At 36.8% G+C, this 21153-nt stretch overlaps 1 protein-coding gene and 1 pseudogene across 5 annotated transcripts in view; one reads left to right on the forward strand and one right to left on the reverse strand.

Annotated features, from left to right (window-relative positions):
• CEP350 (centrosomal protein 350) overlaps nucleotides 1–21153 on the reverse strand; it is a 151024-nt gene that overhangs the window by 70028 nt on the left and 59843 nt on the right. For 3 of the 5 annotated variants that reach the window (XM_032862723.1, XM_032862725.1, XM_032862722.1), the window contains exons 15-21: nucleotides 14001–14187; nucleotides 12092–12312; nucleotides 11572–11735; nucleotides 8145–8255; nucleotides 7559–7699; nucleotides 5647–5813; nucleotides 4761–4883 (exon numbers count right to left, since the gene is read on the reverse strand). In XM_032862723.1, coding sequence (XP_032718614.1) covers nucleotides 4761–4883; nucleotides 5647–5813; nucleotides 7559–7699; nucleotides 8145–8255; nucleotides 11572–11735; nucleotides 12092–12312; nucleotides 14001–14187 — 1114 coding nt within the window. The remainder of the gene's footprint in view (nucleotides 1–4760; nucleotides 4884–5646; nucleotides 5814–7558; nucleotides 7700–8144; nucleotides 8256–11571; nucleotides 11736–12091; nucleotides 12313–14000; nucleotides 14188–21153) is intronic. The other 2 variants (XM_032862726.1, XM_032862724.1) reach the window with 1 other exon arrangement.
• LOC116870636 lies at nucleotides 17509–17848 on the forward strand (annotated as a pseudogene).

Consider the following 21153-nt stretch of genomic DNA (forward strand, 5'->3'; position numbering starts at 1 on the left):
GAACAGTTAAGAACAAACAATTAAGAAATAAGAACATACTATAAGCAATTACATGCCAACAAATTAGGCAATCTGGAAGAAATGGCTGCATCCCTAAAGACATATAAACTACCAAAACTGAAACAAGAAGAAAGAAAAAACCTCAACAGACCCATAACCAGCAATGAAATAGAAGCAATAATCAAAAATCTCCCAACAAACAAGAGTCCAGGGCCTGAAGGCTTCCCAGGGGAACTCTACCAAACATTTAAAGAAGAATTAATACCTATTCTTCTATTCAAACAATAGAAATGGAAGGAAAACTTCCCAACTCTTTCTTTGAGGCCAGCATTACCTTGATCCCAAAACCAGACAAAGACCCCCACCAAAAAGGAGAATTACAGACCAAAATCCCTGATGAACGAGGATGCCAAAATTCTCACCAAGAGACTAGCCAATAGGATCCAAAAGTACATTAAAAGGATTACACACCACAACCAAGTGGGATTTATTACTGGGTGGCACAGGTGGTTCAACATCCACAAATCAATTAACATGATACACTACATTAATTTAAAAAAAAAGGGGGACAAGAACCATATGATCCTCTCAACAGATGCAGAAAAAGCATTTGACAAAGTATAGCAGTTTTTCTTGAAACTTTTCACAGTGTAGGGACAGAAGGAACATACCTCAATATCATAAAAGCCATCTATGAAAAGCCTACAGCAAATATCATTCTTAGGGCGGAAAAACCGAGAGCTTTTCCCCTAAGGTCAGGAAAACAGCAGGGATGTCCACTATCACCACTGTTGTTCAACACAGTGCTAGAAGTCCTAGACTCAGCAATCAGACAACAAAAGAAATAAAAGGCATTTGAATTGGCAAAGAAGAAGTCAAACCCTTACTCTTCGCACATGACATGGTACTCTATGTGGAAAATCCAAGACTCCACCCCAAAATTGCTAAAACTCATACAGGAATTCAGCAAAGCGGCAGGATATAAAATCAATGCACAGAAGTCAGTTGCACTTCTATACACTAACAATGAAACAGAAGAAAGAGAAATTAAGGAGTTGATCCCATTTACAATTGTACCAAATACCGAGATACCTAGGAATAAATCTAACCAAAGAGGCAAAGGATCTGTACTCAGAAAACTAAAGAACACTCATGAAAGAAATTGAGGAAGACACAAAGAAATGGAAAAACCTTCTATGCTCATGGATTGGAAGAACAAATATTCTTAAAATGTCTATGCTACATAGAGCAATCTATATAATCAATGCAATCCCTATCAAAATGCCATCATTTTTTTTTTTACAGAGCTGGAACAAATAATCCTAAAATTTGTATGGAAGCAGAAAAGACCCTGAATAGCCAAAGGAATGTTGAAAAGGAAAGCCAAAGCTGGTGGCATCACAATGCCGGACTTCAAGCTCTATATCAAAGCTGTAATCATCAAGACAATGTGGTACTGGCACAAAAATAGAAACATAGATCGGTGAAACAGAATAGAGAACCCAGAAACAGACCCTCAACTTTATGATCAACTAATCCTAGACAAAGTAGGAAAGAATATCCAATGGAAAAGGACAGTCTCTTCAACAAATGGTGTTGGAAAAACTGGACAGCCACATGTAGAAGAATGAAACTTGACTATTTCCTTACACCATATACAAAAATAGACTCAAAATGGATGAAAGACATAAATGTGAGATATCAAAATCCTAAAGGAGAACATAGGCAGCAACCTCTGTGCAACCTCTTAGCCACAGCAACTTCTTGCTAGACATGTTTCCAAAGGCAAGGGAAACAAAAGCAAAAATGAACTACTGGGATATCATCAAAATAAAAAATCTTTTGTACAGCAAAGGGAACAGTCAACAAAACCAAAACAGAACGGGAGAAGATATTTGGAAGTGTTTTATCAGATAAAGGGCTAGTATCCAAAATCTATAAAGAACTTATCAAACTCAACACCCATAGAACAAATAATCCAATCAAGAAATGGGCAGAAGACATAAACAGACATTTCTCCAAAGACAGCTTACAAATGGCCAAGAGACACATGAAAAAAGGCTCAATATCACTCACCATCAGGGAAATACGAATCAAAACCACACTGAGATACAACTGTACACAACTAAGAATGGCTAAAATCAACAAGTCAGGAAATGACAGATGTTGGCAAGAATGCGGTCAAAGGGGAATCCTAACCCTCTTATCTTACACTGTTGGTGGGAATATAAGCTGGTGCAGCCACTCTGGAAAACAGTATGGAGGTTCCTGAAAAAGTTGAAAATAGAGCAGCAATCACACCACTGGGTATTTACCCTAAAGACACAAATGTAGTGACCCAAAGGGGTACCTCCACCCCAATGTTTATAGCAGCAACGTCCACAACAGCCAAACTATGGAAAGAGTCCAGATGTCCACTGACGGATGAATGGATAAAGAAGATGTGGTAGGGGCGCCTGGGTGGCTCAGTGGTTAAAGCCTCTGCCTTCGGCTCAGGTCATGATCTCAGGGTCCTGGGATCGAGTCCTGCATCGGGCTCTCTGCTCAGCAGGGAGCCTGCCTCCTCCTCCTGTCTCTCTCTGCCTGCCTCTCTGCCTACTTGTGATCTGTCAAATAAATTTAAAAAAAAAAAAAAAAGAAGATGTGGTATAATATATATACAATGGAATACTACGCAGCCATGAAAAACCCAAAATCTTGTCATTTACAAAGACATGGATGGAAAGTGAGGGTATTATGCGAAGAGAAGTCAATCAGAGAAAGGCAATTATCATATGCTCTCTCTGATATGAGGAATTTGGGAGGCAGGGCAGGGAGCTGTAGGGGGAAGGGAGAGAAAAAAGAAGTAAGATGGGAACAGGGAGGGAGACAAACCATGAGAGACTCTTAATCTCAGCAACTGAGGGTTGCTGGAGGGGATGGGGGTGGGAGGGATAAGGTGGCTGGATGAGGGACGCTGGGGAGGGTATATGCTATGGTGAGTGCTGTGAATTGTGCAAGACTGATGATTCACAGACCTGTATTCCTGAAACAAATAATACATTACATGTTAATTTAAAAAAGAAAGAAAATGTGGTATATACATACAATGGAACACTACAAGCCATCAAAAAAAAAAAAGAAATCTTGCCATTTGCAATGACGTGGATGGAACTAGAGGGTACTATGCTAAGTGAAATAAGTCAATCAGAGAAAGACAATCATCATATGATCTCACTCATAAGTGAAATTTAAGAAACAAAACAGAGGATCAGAGAGGAAGAGAGGGAAAAATAAAACAAGATAAAATCAGAGAGGTGACAAACCATTAAAAGACTCTTAATCATAGAAAACAAACCAAGGGTTGCTGGAGGGGAGGTGGGCAGGAGGATGGGGTAACTGGGTGATGGACATTAAGGAGGGCATGTGATGTAATGAGCACTGGGTATTATATGAGTGATGAAACACTGAACTCTAAATCTGAAATAGTACATTGTATGTAAATTAATTGAATTTAAATTTTAAAAAAGAGAAGGTATATCATATGTAATGGCACAAAAGAGAGAGAGAGCATGACTCTTTTTTTAGAGAATTACAATAGAGTAGTTGTAATTAGTAGAATAGGGTAAGAGGGGAAATGCCAAGAGACAGGGCTAGAGATGGACCAAAGCTTCAATAATAAAGGAACTTTGATGCTGTACTGAGTGGCTCTAAAGGAATACTGAAGGTTTCAACCAGGTGAGTAACAAATTGGCTGCAAATTTTAGAAAAATCACTCTAGTTACCATGTGGTTAGTGAAGAGATTGGGGAATGGTTTGAGAAAACTATGAGGAATCCCTGTAATGACCCATCTGACAGCCTCAATGAACTGTGTGTCAGGAAGGTTAAATGAAAGTCACATAGTTCCAGAGATATAGTAGGTACTTAATGCCCCACACTAATGTTTTTTAGTCTCATGATTTAATTTTTTAAATGAGGTTTCACTTTGACAATGTAGGTATCCTACCATAAGAATGCTGGAAAAGGAGCTTCAAAAATCTTCTAATCCAAGGACAGAACCATAATTGAAAACTACAGATGTTAATACCATGCAAGAACCAATGACAAAGTATTCGGTCCTCTTTTGTAATTATAAAAATTAGTACATACAGTAATGTCAAGAAATATGGATGTTAGCAAAGCAATGCACAATAAACATAGGCCTTGGAGCCAGATAAACCAAGGTTCAATTCTTTGGTGTGCTACTATCTAAGTGACCTCGGGTGAGTTTCTTAGCAACTGCATGAGCCTCTGTTCCCGTCTATAAAATGAGGACGGTTATCTGTCTTAGAAGGTTGCTGTGAATATTAAATGCAGGAAAAAGAGGGGCACCTGGGTGGCTCAGGGGGATAAGCCTCTGCCTTCAGCTCAGGTCATGATCTCAGAGTCCTGGGATCGAGCCCTGCATCAGGCTCTCTGCTCAGCAGGGAGCCTGCTTCCCACTCCCGCCCACAACCTGCCTCTCTGCCTACTTGTGTTCTCTCTCCCTCTGTCAAATAAATTAAAAAAAAAAAAAAGAAAGAAAGAAACTGACACAGTGCTTGTAAAAGGCAGGCTCTCAAGGAATGGTAGTTACATTACTACGTAGAACAATTATTTTATAAATCAGTTAATCAAATAAGGGAAGTCAGAACTTTGAAGTAAAGACACTATTTCATTTAAAGAAATGAGATTAAGAAGTAAAAAGAAAAAGCACTGTCTAAGCCATTCACCACACTTTACTAAATCAAAGTGTTTTCACCTTCGATCATGATTCTTGTATCTTGAAGACTCAGAATAACTATCGTATGAAGGGGAATACTTCTGATGTTTTGAATCAAGGGTCCCTTCTTTACTCTGAGAGGCTGAAACAGATTGACTTTTCCTGCAAAGAGAATAAAAACTGATTAAACTTTTAAAGTCTCTCCTAAGAGAAGGATTTTAAGTGCCATTTAACATTGAGATAAAATCTTGAATAGAAATTATGAAATAGCTATGACAAAGTTTTTAAGAAAGGCATTCACTCATAGAAAAGAGTATCTTTTGCTCTGTGAGAAATAAACACAAATCACCCCAAGTATCAGTAAATGTGAATAGGGACTTCAAATCTATGAATTAGAGACAGTCCAAATGTGATGTAAAAAAGACACACAAACATGATCACATCACCCAGGCTGCCTAAAAATCTGACTCTTCATTGTTCTAGGAATAAACTCCAAAATCCTCAAGGTCTGCGATGTCCCACCGTCATCTGATCAGTGCATCATCTCCTATCATTCTCCCCTTTGTTCTCTGCCTCGAGTCACAACCTTCCCTCATTTTCTCCTCTTACATTCATATGTACTGACCTGCCAATCTTTATCTGCTTTACATCACTGACTCCTTTCCAACCACTGGATCTCACCGTAAGCTTTCCTTCCCCAGGAAACCTTTCTCTAATGTCGCTGTACCCCTAGGCTATTCAAATTCCTTCGTTTTAGATCTCTGAGATGTACGTTCTTTTCTCTCCTAACACATGTCTCAGTGAGTAAGTGTTCATTCACTTCAGTGAATATTTGATTACAGTATCTATCTTCCCCACCACACTGTATGCCCATAACTATACTCCTAGCGCCCACGACAGGGCCTGGGACATAGTGGATACTCGTTGCATAGCTGCTGAATGACTGAGTATTAACCTATCCGTTTCAGCTCTGGTCCTCAGCTGTTTCACAAAGTCTGGAGCATGCTGTCGTTGGTGGTCGTATAGCGTTGTCAGGGGAGCTCCGGAAGCAGTGATGGCATCTGAGATATGAGTTCGAGTCAACTCTGCCATCTAAATAAGAACACACACAAGGCAAAAGTAGATGTGAAAAAAAAAATTACAGAAAACTGAGAAGGAGCACAGTGTCTTTGAAAGATCACTGGATTAAGAGCAAGTAAATTCCGCCATAAGAGGTAAAACACTGGGGGCAAGTCATTTAGATTCTTTAAGTCTCACAAAGCTTCCTTATAAAAATAAAAAGTTGGATGGACTAACTGATTTCTAAGTTTCATCTAGCTATAGCAACCTATAAATTAAAACAAAATCTTCAAGTAATATAATAAGCCATTATAAACCAAAAATAAATCTTCTATAAGAATCAACTCAATTTCTACTTCCTATATCTGTTTTGACCTACAATGGGAGGTATTCTCCCTATTCACCAGTACTGCAACTGCTGCCTCTGTTATGCATTTGGTGTTCATTCAATCACTGCCTTGACAACTTGAAGTGTGTTTGATATCTTTGTTAATGTTGTCTAAAATTTTCTTAAAAGAGTCTATGCACAATCCCATAATACCCAACCCAGGAGGTTCCTGGTCTTTTAATATTAATAACAAAATCATTTCACAAACAATCCTAAATTGTACCTGCTAATATAAACTGAAACTAAAACTATAGACTATAATATCCCGTACACAGACAACAGTAAAACTATTTCTGGCTTTGTTCTTGGTACAGTAAAAGACAAGACACTAACACCACTGTAGGTAGAAAGGAACCATCTTCATACAAAGCAGATAAATGGCCTCCTGGGACCAAAGCTGGGGACAGAACGGATAGGTGCATGAAGAAACTTTGTAGTGACGGAAATACAGTTGCCTTCTGAACAACATGGGGATTAGTGGAGCCAATTCATTAAGCAGTCGAAATTTGTGGATAACTTCTAATTCCCCCAAAGCTGAACTACTAAATAGCCTATTGTTGATTAGCAGCCTTACCCATAACATAAACAGTTGATTAACACATATCTTATACATCATATGTACTTTATACTGTATTATTATAATAAATTAGGCTAGGGGCACCTGGATGGCTGTCAGTTGGGTGTCTGCCTCCAAGGTAATGATCCCAGGGTCCTGGGATCGAGCCCCACATCAGGCTCCCTGCTCGACAGGAAGCCTGCTTCTCCCTTTCCCACTCCCCCTGCCTGTGTTCCTTCTCTCTGTCAAATAAATAAATAAAATAATAAAATCTTTTAAAAAATAAATAAAGTAGGCTAGAGAAAAAAAATATTAAGAAAATCCTGAGGAAGAAAAATTACATTTATAGTACTGTACTGTATTTGTCAAAAAAAATTTTGCATATAAGCAGACCCTCACAGTTCAAGCCCATGTTGTTCAAGAATCAACTGTATTCTATTTCTCAATTATGGTGATGTTTATAGGGATGGACAGATATAAGAAAAGACAGAAATATATAGATATAGATATCTACATCTAATTAGATACCTATATATTTGTCAAAACTCATCAAACAATACACTTAAAATGGATATATTTTTATAGTCTGTAAATTAAACATCAATAAAATCAGTATATTTTTAAAAAGCCTACTCAAGGACAGACATTTAGAGTTCTTCTCCATTTTTTCTGCCTCTGATCACTCACATGTACAACCTACAGCCTCAAGTCAAACAGCATTTGGCACCCACTGAAAGTCACTAACCAAAAGTACATATTTGCTAGATGTTAGAAACTGCAAAGACCAAATCTACTCAGACTGACTAAAAGAAAAGGGTCTCTCAATGGCCTTACTTCACAGATTTGGCGAGCCACGTCTGTGTTGAGGCGAGCAGTGTCTGCTTGGTGAGTGGCTATTTTACAAGTTGCTTCCTGTAGGACCTCCGCTACTTCCCTTTGTGATTTGACCACCTGCTGTAAGGATTCTGCATGGACCTGAAAATAAAAGAAAGTAAAAAGAGAACTTCTGTTATGTCTCAGTCTCTCCCCACTCCAAATTAGCTTTAATTTTAAAATTGTTTTATGGCACAAATGCCTTGTAAAACAAAACGTGTAGATTTCATATCCTGAAATCTAGAGTTTAGAGTCTCAAAATTATTGCTGGAGTTTAATTTTTAACTCCACCATTCACGAGTTGATGTTTCCTTAGACAATAAATACTATGTACCTCAGCTCCCACTTCTCTAAATTGGGGATAATTCTTAACTCACAGGATTGCTACCAGAGTCAAATGACATGAAATTAACCCAAATGGCATAATGTACTAAAGCATTATTATATCTTTCCTTTTTCACTCCTAGATAATTAAAAGAAAACTGAAGTGACTCCAAACATACAAATTTAGATTTACAAAACCAGTGCATGCTGAAAACCTAAGTACCTGAGCTGCTTTGTTTCGGGTTTCTTCTAATTGTCTCTGACATTCCAAAGCTTCTTGTTCAGCCTTCAATTTCAAAAGGGCCAAGTCTCTCTCGTGGCGTTGCTGCTGTGCCTTCAAAATAAAAAAATGATCAACTATTAATTCTAAGATACTACACCATTTTAACACAGTGACAATATTACCCGTAATACTACTTCTTAACATAATTTTTTTGAAGCAACCTGTTAGAACTTCAAGGAAAGACAGCAAATAGAATAGCCCTAAACTGTTATCAAACTATTTAATGATCACCTACTATGTGTCAAATAATGTAGTAAAATAAAAAATTTCCAAGGCACACAGGACTAAGAACTCATACAAAAAAGCTAGTTTTAAAGCAAAAGCTGCAGTGCCTAACTCTATAAGAGAGACTAAAATGTCCTATGTATAAAAATAAAGGTAACACTTCGCAACTCAGAATTTTAGGACTCCTTTATCCTGGCTTTACAGGAGTAGTTTCATGAAAATATTGCCCCAGAAAAGGTCTCCTCACCAGGACCTTTTCTTTCCACTATTTCATATAACATTATCAATCAATTTATATTTTTTCATTTCTTCTGGAATTGTGCTAAATACAGGTTTTCTAAAGGTAGAAAGACTGTATATAAAGTTATATAATGCCCTGTATAAATCTGGAAGCCCAGAATTATAATGTATCCCTAAAATGGTAGAAAATCTCAGTGCTATTTTGGATTTCAAGGTAATGGCCACTGCCATGGGGTCATTTCCCTAATCCAGTGATTTTTTTTTTTTAAGATTTTATTTATTTATTTGACAGACAGAGATCACAAGTAGGCGGGGTGGGGGGAGCAGGCACCCTCTGAGCAGAGAGCCCAATATGGGGCTCGATCCCAGGACCCTGGGATCATGACCTGAGCTGAAGGCAGAGGCTTTAACCCACTGAGCCACCCAGGCACCCCAATCCAGTGACTTTTAACCAAGCTCTTTTCAGTCCCTCCCCAGTCTCCATCAGGAAGACTTGGAAATGTCTGGGGGAGTTTTTGCTGTCCTGATGACCGGACAGCACTAATGTTGTTTATTGGGAGAGGTACAGGAATGCTCAACTCCTTGCAAAGTATGGGATAGTTTCACATAAAGAATGGTTTTAGTTATTTTGGGAAGAACAAATGCAAAACTAAATTGAGAAAAAATTATTTACAACAGCATCAGGAGACATAAAATATTTAAGAATAAATTTTAAAATGTGTAAGATCTGTACACTGAAAATTACACTGCAGAGAGAACTATTTTTAAAACCTAAATAGAAAAAGGTATCATGCTCACAAATTAGAAAATGCCATATTGTTTAGATGTAAATTCTCCCCCCAAACTGATCGACTGAATCAATGCCAGTCATACCAAAATCAACAAAAATAAAAAATCAGGCCCCCCTCTTTTTTGGTAGAAGCCAACAAACTAATTCTAAAAGCTATAGAGAAATGCAAAAACCTAGAATACCCAAAACCACCTTGAGGAAAACAAAACTGAAGTAATTACCCCCTGATTTCATGACTCACTCTAAGAACATAGTTAAACAGTATGGTACTGGCATTAAGGATAGGCATATAGATCAATGGAAAAGAAAAGAGTCCAGAAATAGACCTCCATATAAGTGATTACTTAATTGTTGGTAAAGGGGCCAAGATAATTTAAGTCTTTTTACGAAAATGTTGATGGAACAAATGAAAATCCAGATGGAGGAAAAGATGAACTCTGGTCCCTTCTTCACACTCCATAAGTAAGTAGATGGCTCACACACTTAAATATAAAAGCCAAAACTATAAAAGCTTTTTAGAAAAACATAAAAAAAAAATCTTTGTTAAAATATCTTAACATCTTAGGGTAGGCAAAGATATCTTAGAAAACAAAATGAACAGAAAAGAAAAAAATGAAAAACTGGATTTCATTAAAATGAAAATATTCTGCACTCAAAAAAATAGTTTAAAAATGAAAACACAAAAAAAAATTTTTTTAATTAAAAGGCAAGCTAAGGACTGAGAAACAGTATTTGAAATATATCTGAAAAGGACTTGTTTCTAGTTTCTATATGTAAAGGACTTCCATACAATCCTGTTATGAAACGGGCCAAAAGTATGAAAGACATTCACAAAGATGATATAAGAATGGTTAATAGGCACACAAAAAGATTATTAACCTCCTGAGTCATAAAAGAAATGCAAATTAAAACCACAATGATACTAGTTCACACTCACTAGAATGCCTAGAATACCAATGACAGCAAAAATGTGGAGCAACTGGGACTCTCACAGATTGCTGTATAAGATAATACAACTACTCTGGAAAACAGTATAGCAGTTTCATATGAAGTTAAGCATATACTTTTACTTGACCCAAGCAATTACACTCCTGGGTATTAAAGCAAGAAAAATGAAAACACACGTTGTATACAGAGTTGTAAAAATATTCTTATTTTTATGAACATGAATTCATATTCATAACAGAAATATTTATAATAGCCCAAACTGGAAACAATACAAATGTACATCAAGAGGATAAACTGTGTTACACTGATCAACGGAATATTACTCAGCAAAAAAGTAGCACGAACAAAACAATGGATATAGCATGGATGAATCTTAAAAATATTATGCCACATAAAATAAGCTAAACACAACAAAGTACAAAGGACAGTTCCATTATGCCTGTTCTAGAACAAGCAAAAAATGCTATGGTGATTAGGAATCAGAATGGTAACCGCCTCTGGGAGAGCGAATTAACTGAAAAGATCGCCCATGGGTGGACTGTCGGAAGCGACAGAAGTGTTCTCTATTTTGATTAGGGTCGTGGTTACAATTATCAAAACTCATCAAACTATGCACTTAAAATCTGTGTATTTTATTATATGTAAATACTAATTTTTTTTGTTTTTTTAAAGATAGCAACAGCAACTCCACATAAGAACACTGCTTCTACCTTTATTGGATTTTTGTTAGCTAAGGAAAAGTCCACGTTATCCTGGCTTTATCAAATACCTGGAACTCAGAAACTTTTCTTTTTGGTACAAATAAAGCATTAAAAACAAAACAATAAAAAGTCAGTCATCTCTGACTTGTCAGCAAAAGAAAATATTGAGAATTGCTTGATTAGCTGATTTTCAAAGTCATTTAAAAACAACCGAGGAAGAGGAAAATGAAATATTTGAGAGACAATGACTGAATTATTGTTCTGCTACCAAATATTCTATGTTTAACTTTTTTAGTACTCTATATGACAGTTTTCCCCAGGGCTATTTATAAGACTATTTTTTTCTACTAGGCAAGTAAGTTTTATGTGCCAGTTTGGTTTTTCACCTCATCATTGAAACTATTTTAAATACCAAAGAAAAGAGAAAAAGCACAGAAAGCTAAAGAGAAAATTCCACAAATACCTTTATGATCTGAGCCAGAGATACACTCTCCTGCTGAGCAAGTGATATGCCTCTAACTCTTTCCACATCCGACAGCTGGCGCACCGACTCCTCAATGGCACTCAGGTAACTGAGTTCTGCCGCCATACGGTGCTGGAGGCCCGCAGGAGAAAAGCGCTTAGAACCTGGAAGGCATAAGTGACTGTCATATGTAAGAGAAACAACCTCTCAGATTTCTGAAATTTATTTTTCATCTTAAGAACCAAAACGAGTTTGCTTTCCACTGCAGGAAAGACTGACTTCTTATTAGCACAGTGTACATTTTCCAGGTGTGTTCTGACTTAGGCTGGCAACGGGAAAAATCACCACTGTTGAATGTTTCATGCTTTTCAGTATTTCTTTTCCTGCACAATTCTGAATACTTCAAAGAGTAATCACATTCACTTGATGGGATAACATCTTCCTACAGTTCAACTGAAAGAAAAGGGATTTTAAGGGACTGAAGTCGTATCTTGAGTGACAACTGCACGGATCTACTTGCCTGATGTTGAGGCCGTCTCTGCGGTTGTTCTGCCGGCAGCAAGGTTCATATCGGTATAAGATGCATTAGGCTTAAATCCTGCTACAGATGGAGGCGTTATTACCGAGGATTTAGATCTTTCTAATGAAGTTCCTGGAAGGTCAGACTGCAACAATTTCTGAGAACTTGGAGACAGGGGAGAAGTTGGAGTTTTCTGAGATCTTCCCTTGTCTGATGAGACACTAGAAGTTTTGTTTCATATAAAGACGTTAGAAAAAGGAAAACTACTTCAAGAGCCAGCTAAACAATTCATAAGAACAGCATGTATTACATTCTTTATTGACATTTAAAAGGCTGTGACTCAGGCATTTAATCATTCAAACGTAGTCGCCATGTTGAATGAACGACTGAGTACTTTAATAAAACCAGGAGATAGTTTTCAAAGATAGACATTTCTCTTAAACACAGCATATAAATATTTGAATAAAAGTAGTCTTGAGAGGCACTCACTTGTTTACAGTGACCTTTAATTTACTATTGGTGGTTTAGAGAACTACTATTTCTCATAGTCTGACAACCTCATTTATGGAATAGAAAACGAATTTATTACTTCTTTTACTAGATTTCCAAAAAAGAATTCCAACACAATATCAAAATCAAGTATGCCTGAATCTCACTTTTGGTTTTACAAGCTGAATTTGTATTTGCTCTGCAGAGAAGATTCACCTAGACTAGCATTTCCAAAACTATGCTTCCAACGATGTTAATAAATTTTCCAAAAAATAAAAAGGACAGAAAAGTAAAGAGCTTGGGGACAGAGAATGGCTATAGCCAAATAAGTAAAGAAAAAAATAAGTTAAATATTGTTTTAAAAATCTGAGCACTTCTTCATCAAAGCCTCATATCATAGGTGAGGAAGGTGGCAGGGGAAGTCTATTCTATAGTATGGGACATTTATCAAACTTATCTGGCTGTGAATTCTTTTTTAGAAAGGTTTAACTTTGTTGATTTTGCCAAATAAATCATCAGAATATCTCTAAAGAAAGGTAAAGTTTTCTGACAAAAAAAATTAAAATTCAATTTTAAATACAGTAATAATGGTATTAACAATATAAGATTTACAACATGAAAGCATTAAAATTAATTATCTGTATGTGACACCATATTAGAAAGAGCAAACAGTTAGTTTTGAAGAAAAAAATAAATCCATGTCTTCTCGGAGCTTAAACTTCCAGAAGGACCAAATTAGTGCAACACATAAAAAGCCATGCAGACAAAGGAATAGAAACTGCACATGAAGCAATCACAAAAGATTATATATAAGCAACAGGCTCAGTGTATAATACCGTATGATATTAAAAAGAAGGGGAAAAGATAGTATGCAAGCTCTCTGTAAACAATATGAGAGTGAGATTTCAAAATCTGCTTTTGAGTCATCAAATAAGTTGAGAGAAAAGTTCACAGGAAGAAAGGTAATGAGACAAAAGGATGCTATATAGGTGTGTTTAAAGGGTGGATGAACAAAGATGAGGAGAAATGTAGAGAGAAAAGAAATGAGGCAGTCTGTGGTAGCCTAGTGAAACACTTCAAATAAAGTTAAGTTCTTGGGAATTCATCTACAGAGCAGCTGTGAGCTCCCAGGGTAGCCTAAGGAGGGCAGTTGGTTGGTCAGAGGATTGATTCAAGATAACAACAATGGTAATGGCAATTAGAATAGAAAGGGGGATTGCCACAGAGGCAAAGCATTCCCGAGAGAGGCTGTAATAGTTTAGGTGAGAGATGACCATATCCTAAAATATAAAGACCCCAGCTATGAACAAAACTCCAAAGTCTCTTCAGGAAATACAGCAATTTATTGAATGGATTCTCTGAACATCGATGATGCTATAACTTTAATTAATATCAATTACAGGTATAAAATATACATTACCTTACAGAATGCCCAGAAAGATCTTCCAAAATGCTATCAGTGTCAAGAGTCTGCTCATAATCTTTAACAGAAAGTTTGCTACTGGTCCCAGATTTCTTTCCCTGATGAGAGTCACGTTCCGAGCCAGAGTGCACTTTCTCCTCATCAACGAGTGAGTTCTGAACATTTCCAGTGATTGAATCCAGCCCTATAAAGCAAATTTCTTATAAAACTGATTCCCAATGTCAGAAGCTACCAAGAAATAATTGATACCTGTATTTCAAGAAAGTAATGCAATGTACATATCAGACTTCTTTTAACGTTATTTTTCATATAAAAAATAAAGTAGTTCATCCTTCTGTTTCCATTTAAGAAGAATAAAGTTTCTTCCATTAACATCCCCCACTTGCTGCTAAAAAATAAATTGCTAAATCGAATGGTAAAGAAGACAAGCATATTAAATAAGAATGAAGTACTATTCTATCCCTATGAAAAGACTTTTAAAGATAAAACCCAGAGCTGGGAGAAAAATAGTATCGAAGGCCAACTGAAGTACACAATCATTCTGAAAAACTTTTTGACAAGAACTACGTAGCCAGATTCATAAAACTTCTCATATTCTCTCAGAATAATCTTACTTCTAGGAATATCTTAAGGAGATTATTGAAATAAATAAAAATTATGTATAATATTGAATGTATAACTTTAAAAATTTTTGACCTGAATCTCCAACAATTGAAGAGTTGTTTAAATTACATAGAAAACAGTAACTTGATCATTAATTAACTAGCACTTTGAAATGAGTGCATTTTAAATTACATTTAAAATGCACTCATTTTAACTGTACAGTTGGTTAAGCAACTGCCTTCAGCTCAGGTCATGATCCTGGAATCTGGGGATGGAGTCCCACATCGGGCCCTCTGCTTCTCCATATGACCTTTCCCCCTCTCATGCTCTCTCTCTCATTGTCTCTCTCTCAAATAAATAAATAAAATCTTTAAAAAAAAAAGGGGGGGCCTCATGACTCTTAGTCATGACTAAGACTCTAGTGCAGCCTGATTTTATGTTTCAACAGCAACATGAGAAAACACTTGTTACATTTAAAAAAACAGAAAAAAGAAGAGCACATACACTTTAATGATAGCAAAAATTTTCTAATGTAGATAGATGGTTAAAGATCCAAAGAAAATGAAAAAGGAAACAATTATGCTGCACACCCATGTTCACAGCAGCATTATTCACAGTAGCCAAAAGATGGAAGCAGCCCAAGTGTCCTTCAACAATGAATGAATAAACAAAATGTGGTATTTACATACAATGATATGTTATTCTGTCTTGAAGGACATTCTTTTTATTTATTTATTTTTTTTTTTGAGTAAGCACACATGCATGTGTGCCCATGAGAGGTGAAGGAGGCAGAGGCAGGAGAGAGAGAATCCCAAGCCAAGGTGCTGAGCATGGAGCCCAAAGCTGAGCTTGATCTCAAAACCCTGAGATCACGACCAGAGCTGAAATCCAGAGTCCAATGCTTAACTGACTGAGCCACTCAGGTGCCCTAAAAGGAAGGACATTCTGACACCCACTACAACACAGATGAATCTTTGAGCACATTATGCTAAAATAAGCCAATCACAAAAGGACTAAATTGTATGATCATACACTTATATGAAGTACCTAGTATAGGAAAATTCATAAAGACACAAAGTAGACATTTGTTACCAGAGGCAAGGGGGGTTGGAAAATGAGAGTTATTACCTAGAGGAATAGAGTTTCAGCTGGGGATGATGAGAAAGTTTTGGGGATAGACAACAGTGATAGCTGCACAACATGAATGTACTTCATAACACCGAACTATACACTTAGCAACGGTTAAATTGCCTAGTCAAATTCAAAGACAAAAAAGTAGAATGGTAGCTGCCAGGAGTCCAGTGAGGAGGGAGGCAACAACCAAGGAATGGGAAGGCACTGTTTACTTAATGGGCCCAGAGTTTTACTATGGGAAAATAAAAAAAGTTCCAGAGATGGATATGATAATGGTTGCAAACAGTGAAAAACAAATCAAAACAAAACGAAAAAACCCAACCCCTCAATGCCACTGAACTGTACAGTTAAAATGGTTAAAATAAGGGGTAGAAGGTATTTGCAAAGGATATATTCAATAAGGAGTTAATATCCAAAATAGATAAGAGAACTGACACAACTCACCACCAAAAACCCCCAAATAATCTTAGTTAAAAATTTAAATAATCTTCCTTAAAAATTTAAATCTTATTTAAAAATAATCTTATTTTAAAAACCCTTATTTAAAGGGGCGCCTGGGTGGCTCAGTGGGTTAAAGCCTCTGCCTTCAGCTCAGGTCATGGTCTCAAGGTCCTGGGATCGGGCCCCATATCGGGCTCTCTGCTCAGCAGGAAGCCTGCTTCCCCTTCTCTCTCTGCCTGCCTCTCTGCCTACTTGTGATCTCTCTCTGTCAAAATAAATAAATAAAATTTTAAAAAAAATCTTATTTAAAGAACCTGAATAGACATTTTTCCAAAGAAGGCATACACATGGCCAACAGACATGTGAAAAGATGCTCAATATCAGTAATCAGCAGGGCAATGGAAATCAAAACCGCAATGAGGTATCACCTCACACCAGTCAGAATGGCTAGCATCAAAAAGATAAGAAATAACAAATGTTGGTCAGAACATGGAGAAAAGGAAATCCTTCTGCACTGGTGAAGGAAATTTAAATTGGAACAACCATTGTGGAAAACAGTACAGAGGTTCCAAAAACGGAACAAAAACGGAGATACCATACATACAATCTGGTAATTCCACTACCGGGTAATTATTCAATACTAATTTGAAACACTAGTTTGAAAAGATATATGCACCCCGATGTTTACTGCAGCATTATTTAAAATAGCCAAAATATGGAAGCAACCTAAATGTCCATCAGTAGATGAACGGCTAAAGAAGATGCATTGTACATACACGCACACACACAAAAACACACACACGGAATATTATTCAGCCATAAAAAAGGTGAGCTCTTGCCATTTGTGACAACATGGATGGACCTAGAAAGTATTACACTAAGTGAAGTAAGTCAAAGAAAGACAAATACCTTTTTATTTCATATGTGGGAATTTAAGAAACAAAACAAATGAACAAACAATAAAATAAAGCAGAAACAGATCCACAGATACAGAGAACAATCTTGTGGCTGTCTAAGGGGAAGCGGGGTAGGTGGATGGGCAAAATGGGTGAAGGGGAGTGGAAGATACAGGCTTCCAGTTATGGACTAAGTCACAGATATGAAAGGTACAGCACAGGAAAAATAGTCAACAGTATTGTAATAGCACTGCATGGTGACAGATGGTAGCTACGCTTGCGATAAGCATAGTATAATTATAGTTGTCAAATAACGATGTTCTACATTTGTGACTAACTGTGTGTCACCTATACTTCAATTAAAAAAAAGTGTTTGGGTGGCTCAGTCAGTTAAGCATCCAACTCTTGATTTCAGCTCAGGTTTTGACCTCAGGGTTGTGAGTTCAAGCCCTGCATGCTGGATGTGGAACCTACTTTAAAAAAAAAAAAAAAAGTGTGGTGATGACCTCCCCATGAGAATATGCTCCTCACGAAGGACCTCCTCCACCTTTCCAGAAGAGGAGAAGAGGAAGCATAAGAGGAAGCACCTAGTGCAGAGCCCCAACTCCTACTTCATGGAGGTGAAGTGCCCAGGGTGCTAAAAAATCACCACTGTCTTTAGCCACGCACAAACGGTAGTTTTGTGTGCTGGATGCTCCACTGTCCTCTGCCAGCCTCCAGGAGGAAAAGCCAAGGATTACAGGAAGCTCCTTCAGACAGGGGCAGCAATAAAAGCACCCTGAAACAAGATGAATGGGAAACTATCCCAATAAACAGATTTTGGATTAAAAAAATAAAAAGAGAAAACAAAATCAAAGAAAGAAAATAATATTTAAAATGGCAATTTTTATATTGGGTGTATTTTACCACATAAAAAATAAACTAATAAATAAATATACTCTGCTATAGTGACAGTAATTGGATAACAACTTTTCATTAAAATTTAGTTTAGGGGCGCCTGGGTGGCTCAGTGGGTTAAAGCCTCTGCCTTCGTCTCAGGTCATGGTCTTAGGGTCCTGGGATGGAGCCCCGCATCACGCTCTCTGCTCAGCAGGGAGCCTGCTTCCTCCTCTCTCTCTCTCTGCCTGCCTCTCTGACTACTTGTAATCTCTATCAAATACATAAGTAAAATCTTAAAAAAAAAAATTTAGTTTAAAAAAGGAAAAATGAAAACAGTCATAGCATATGAAAAAATAAACAAAGAAATGAAAACCACCTCAAATAAGATACCATTTTTCATTATCAGATTAGCAAGTATTTTTAAAATAATAGTCTTGAGTGTTATTCAGCACACAGAGAAAAGGATACTTATACACTGTTTTCAAGGGAGTGCAAATCAGTATTTTCTTTTTGGAGAACAACTTAAAATATACATAAAATAATTTTTGATCCCCCTTGACCCAGAAATTTCATCTCATTCATAGTAATTCATCCTAGGAACCTACGTAAAGATGTGTACCATGAATTAGATATGCTGAACGCATTACCACAAAAAGGTGGGGAGGGGGAGACACATGCAAATAATCTAAATGATTATCCATCAGTTTGAATGGACTCTCTAATCTAAAACCTATTTATAATCCCTAGACTAAAAGCAAGTTATCAATACTGGGTATCTCTAATTTTTTCATAATAAAAATGCATTTCTTTACTCATTTAATATTAGCCTTTTTTTTAAAGATTTTATTTATTTATTTGACAGAGAGAGAGATCACAAGTAGGCAGAAGAGCAGGCAGAGAAGGCGGGAAGCAGGCTCCCCGCTGAGCAGAGAGCCCGATGCAGGGCTCGATCCCAGGACCCTGAGACCATGACCTCAGTCAGAGGCAGAGGCTTAACCCACTGAGCCACATAGGTGCCCCCATTATTAGCCTTTGAAAAGAAATACACAATTTAAAAATTGCTCTTCATTTCAAACAACCAAAAATTGTAGACAATACAAAGGACTATGCAAAAAGAACTAAACTCCAACCAAGGGACCTATACACAAAGGAAGTATGTGCCACTACTTTAAAAGATTGCCAAACGAGGGGCGCCTGGGTGGCTCAGTCTGTTAAGCATCTGCCTTTAGCTCAGGTCATGATCCCAGGGTCCTGGGATCAAGCCCTGCACTGATCTCCCTGCTCCAATAGAGTCTGCTTCTCTCTTTCTCTCTTCCTCTGCCTCTGTGCATGTTCACGCTCTCCCTCCCTCTTAAATAAATAAAATCTTTAAAAAAAATAAATAAAAGATTGCCAAATGAAAGTATATTTATAGGTTCCAAATTAAATTAAGATAAAAAAATTTTTTCTTATGATCACCACTTTAATCTACCAACTACTTGCAGCCACGTTGGGAAGTTTTTATACAGAGCAAGCAGATGCTACTTCTCACCACCAGATGGAGTATATACAACAAAAATTACATTAATTTTAGAACTTAGGGATAAAGGAGAAACTAAGTTTTAGATAATGCTGCATAAAGTACAATACATAGAAATTTTTTAAGGCATTATGAGAGGGGATTAGGGAAACGGAAAGCCATAAAACACTACCTACACTTCATCTAATTATGTTTTAGATAACAATTTTTAAAAACCTATATTGAATCATATTGCTTATAGATATATATTCAACATATCATGATATTTTAAATTGTACAGTATATTATAGTAGAAGATAAACTAGATTTAAGAATCAGAAGTCATAATCCAGGCTGTGCCAATAACTAGTTGGTAACCTTAGGTTTGACACTAAAAAAACAAAGCAAAACAATTGCAAAGTAAAAGAACTGAATTAAGTTCAGCATTTCCCAAAATACATTCAGCTGAATTCGAATGCATTAACATGCTGACGGAAGAAATGACTCTGTGGTCAAATAAATTTGGAAAATACTTCATACCGCAGCCTCATCCTCATCCTAAAATAAACAATGCATGTTAGCATATTAGGAGTATTGATAAATCCTGCAGAAACCAAGCTGGTCTCACTCTAAAAGCATTTCCCAAATTTATGGAACCATGGAGCTCTTCTCTACTCAGAACACTTAGGAAAGTGCTTATCCAAATGAAACAGTATTTCACAAGAAAAGACAGAGATTGGGAAGTGCTATCAGAATGATGTCTAATTGCCACCAAAAACTTTCAGAACAATCTGCAAGAGAGTTAATGATTAAGTAATAATTTCTCCTAGCACTCTCATAATGGGAGCACAAAGTGGCATTAGCTTTCTGAGGGGTTATTTGGCAAAGTGTACCCAAATTCTGAACATGACATACTCTTTGCCCCATTACCTCATTCTAGAATTTCAGCTTAAAGGAAAGAACCAGATTAATGCATAAAGATGCATTTATAAGGATATTCAATGCAGCAGTGTTCGTAATGGAAAAGAAGAAATACAATAGCCTAAACGTCCAACAATTTGGTAAATAAATTATACCAAAATAGTAAAACACTGGCTAGTCTTTACAAGGGTGATTCATATTTACTGACAGAGAAAGAGATCTATAACCCACTGACAGAACAAAAGAGCATGTAAACAAATGTGGTCCCTCATGTAACATTTCCTTTTACATATGTCTACAAATTATCTGGAAGGACTCTCACTAAAAATCTTAACATTTCACAATCAACAGAATGTCTATTACTTAAAAAACAACAACAACCAAAAAAAAAACACGGGAAAAGAAAACAAGTGTTGGTGTGGGATGTGAAGAAGCTGGAACCTGTGTGCATTACTGGTGGAAATGTAAAATGCCAGAGCCACAATGGAAAACAGTACGACATTTTCTCAAACAGTTAAACACAGACCATTTGATCCAACAAATGCATACCTGGCTATATACAAAAAACCTGAAAGCAGGGACTCGCAACAGTTATGTGTATACTAATGCTTATGTCAACATTATTCACAATAGCCAAAAGGTGTAAACCAGAATGTCCATCAAATGATAAATAGATAAACAAAATGTGATGTATTCACACAACAGAATATTATTCGGCCTCAGAAAGGAAAGACATTCTCATGTAAGTCAACACACAGATGAAACTTGAAAACATTAT

This window comes from Lontra canadensis, unplaced genomic scaffold (genome assembly GCF_010015895.1).
Source record: "Lontra canadensis isolate GAN:19392208 unplaced genomic scaffold, GSC_riverotter_1.0 scaffold24, whole genome shotgun sequence".
Lineage (NCBI taxonomy): Eukaryota > Metazoa > Chordata > Mammalia > Carnivora > Mustelidae > Lontra > Lontra canadensis.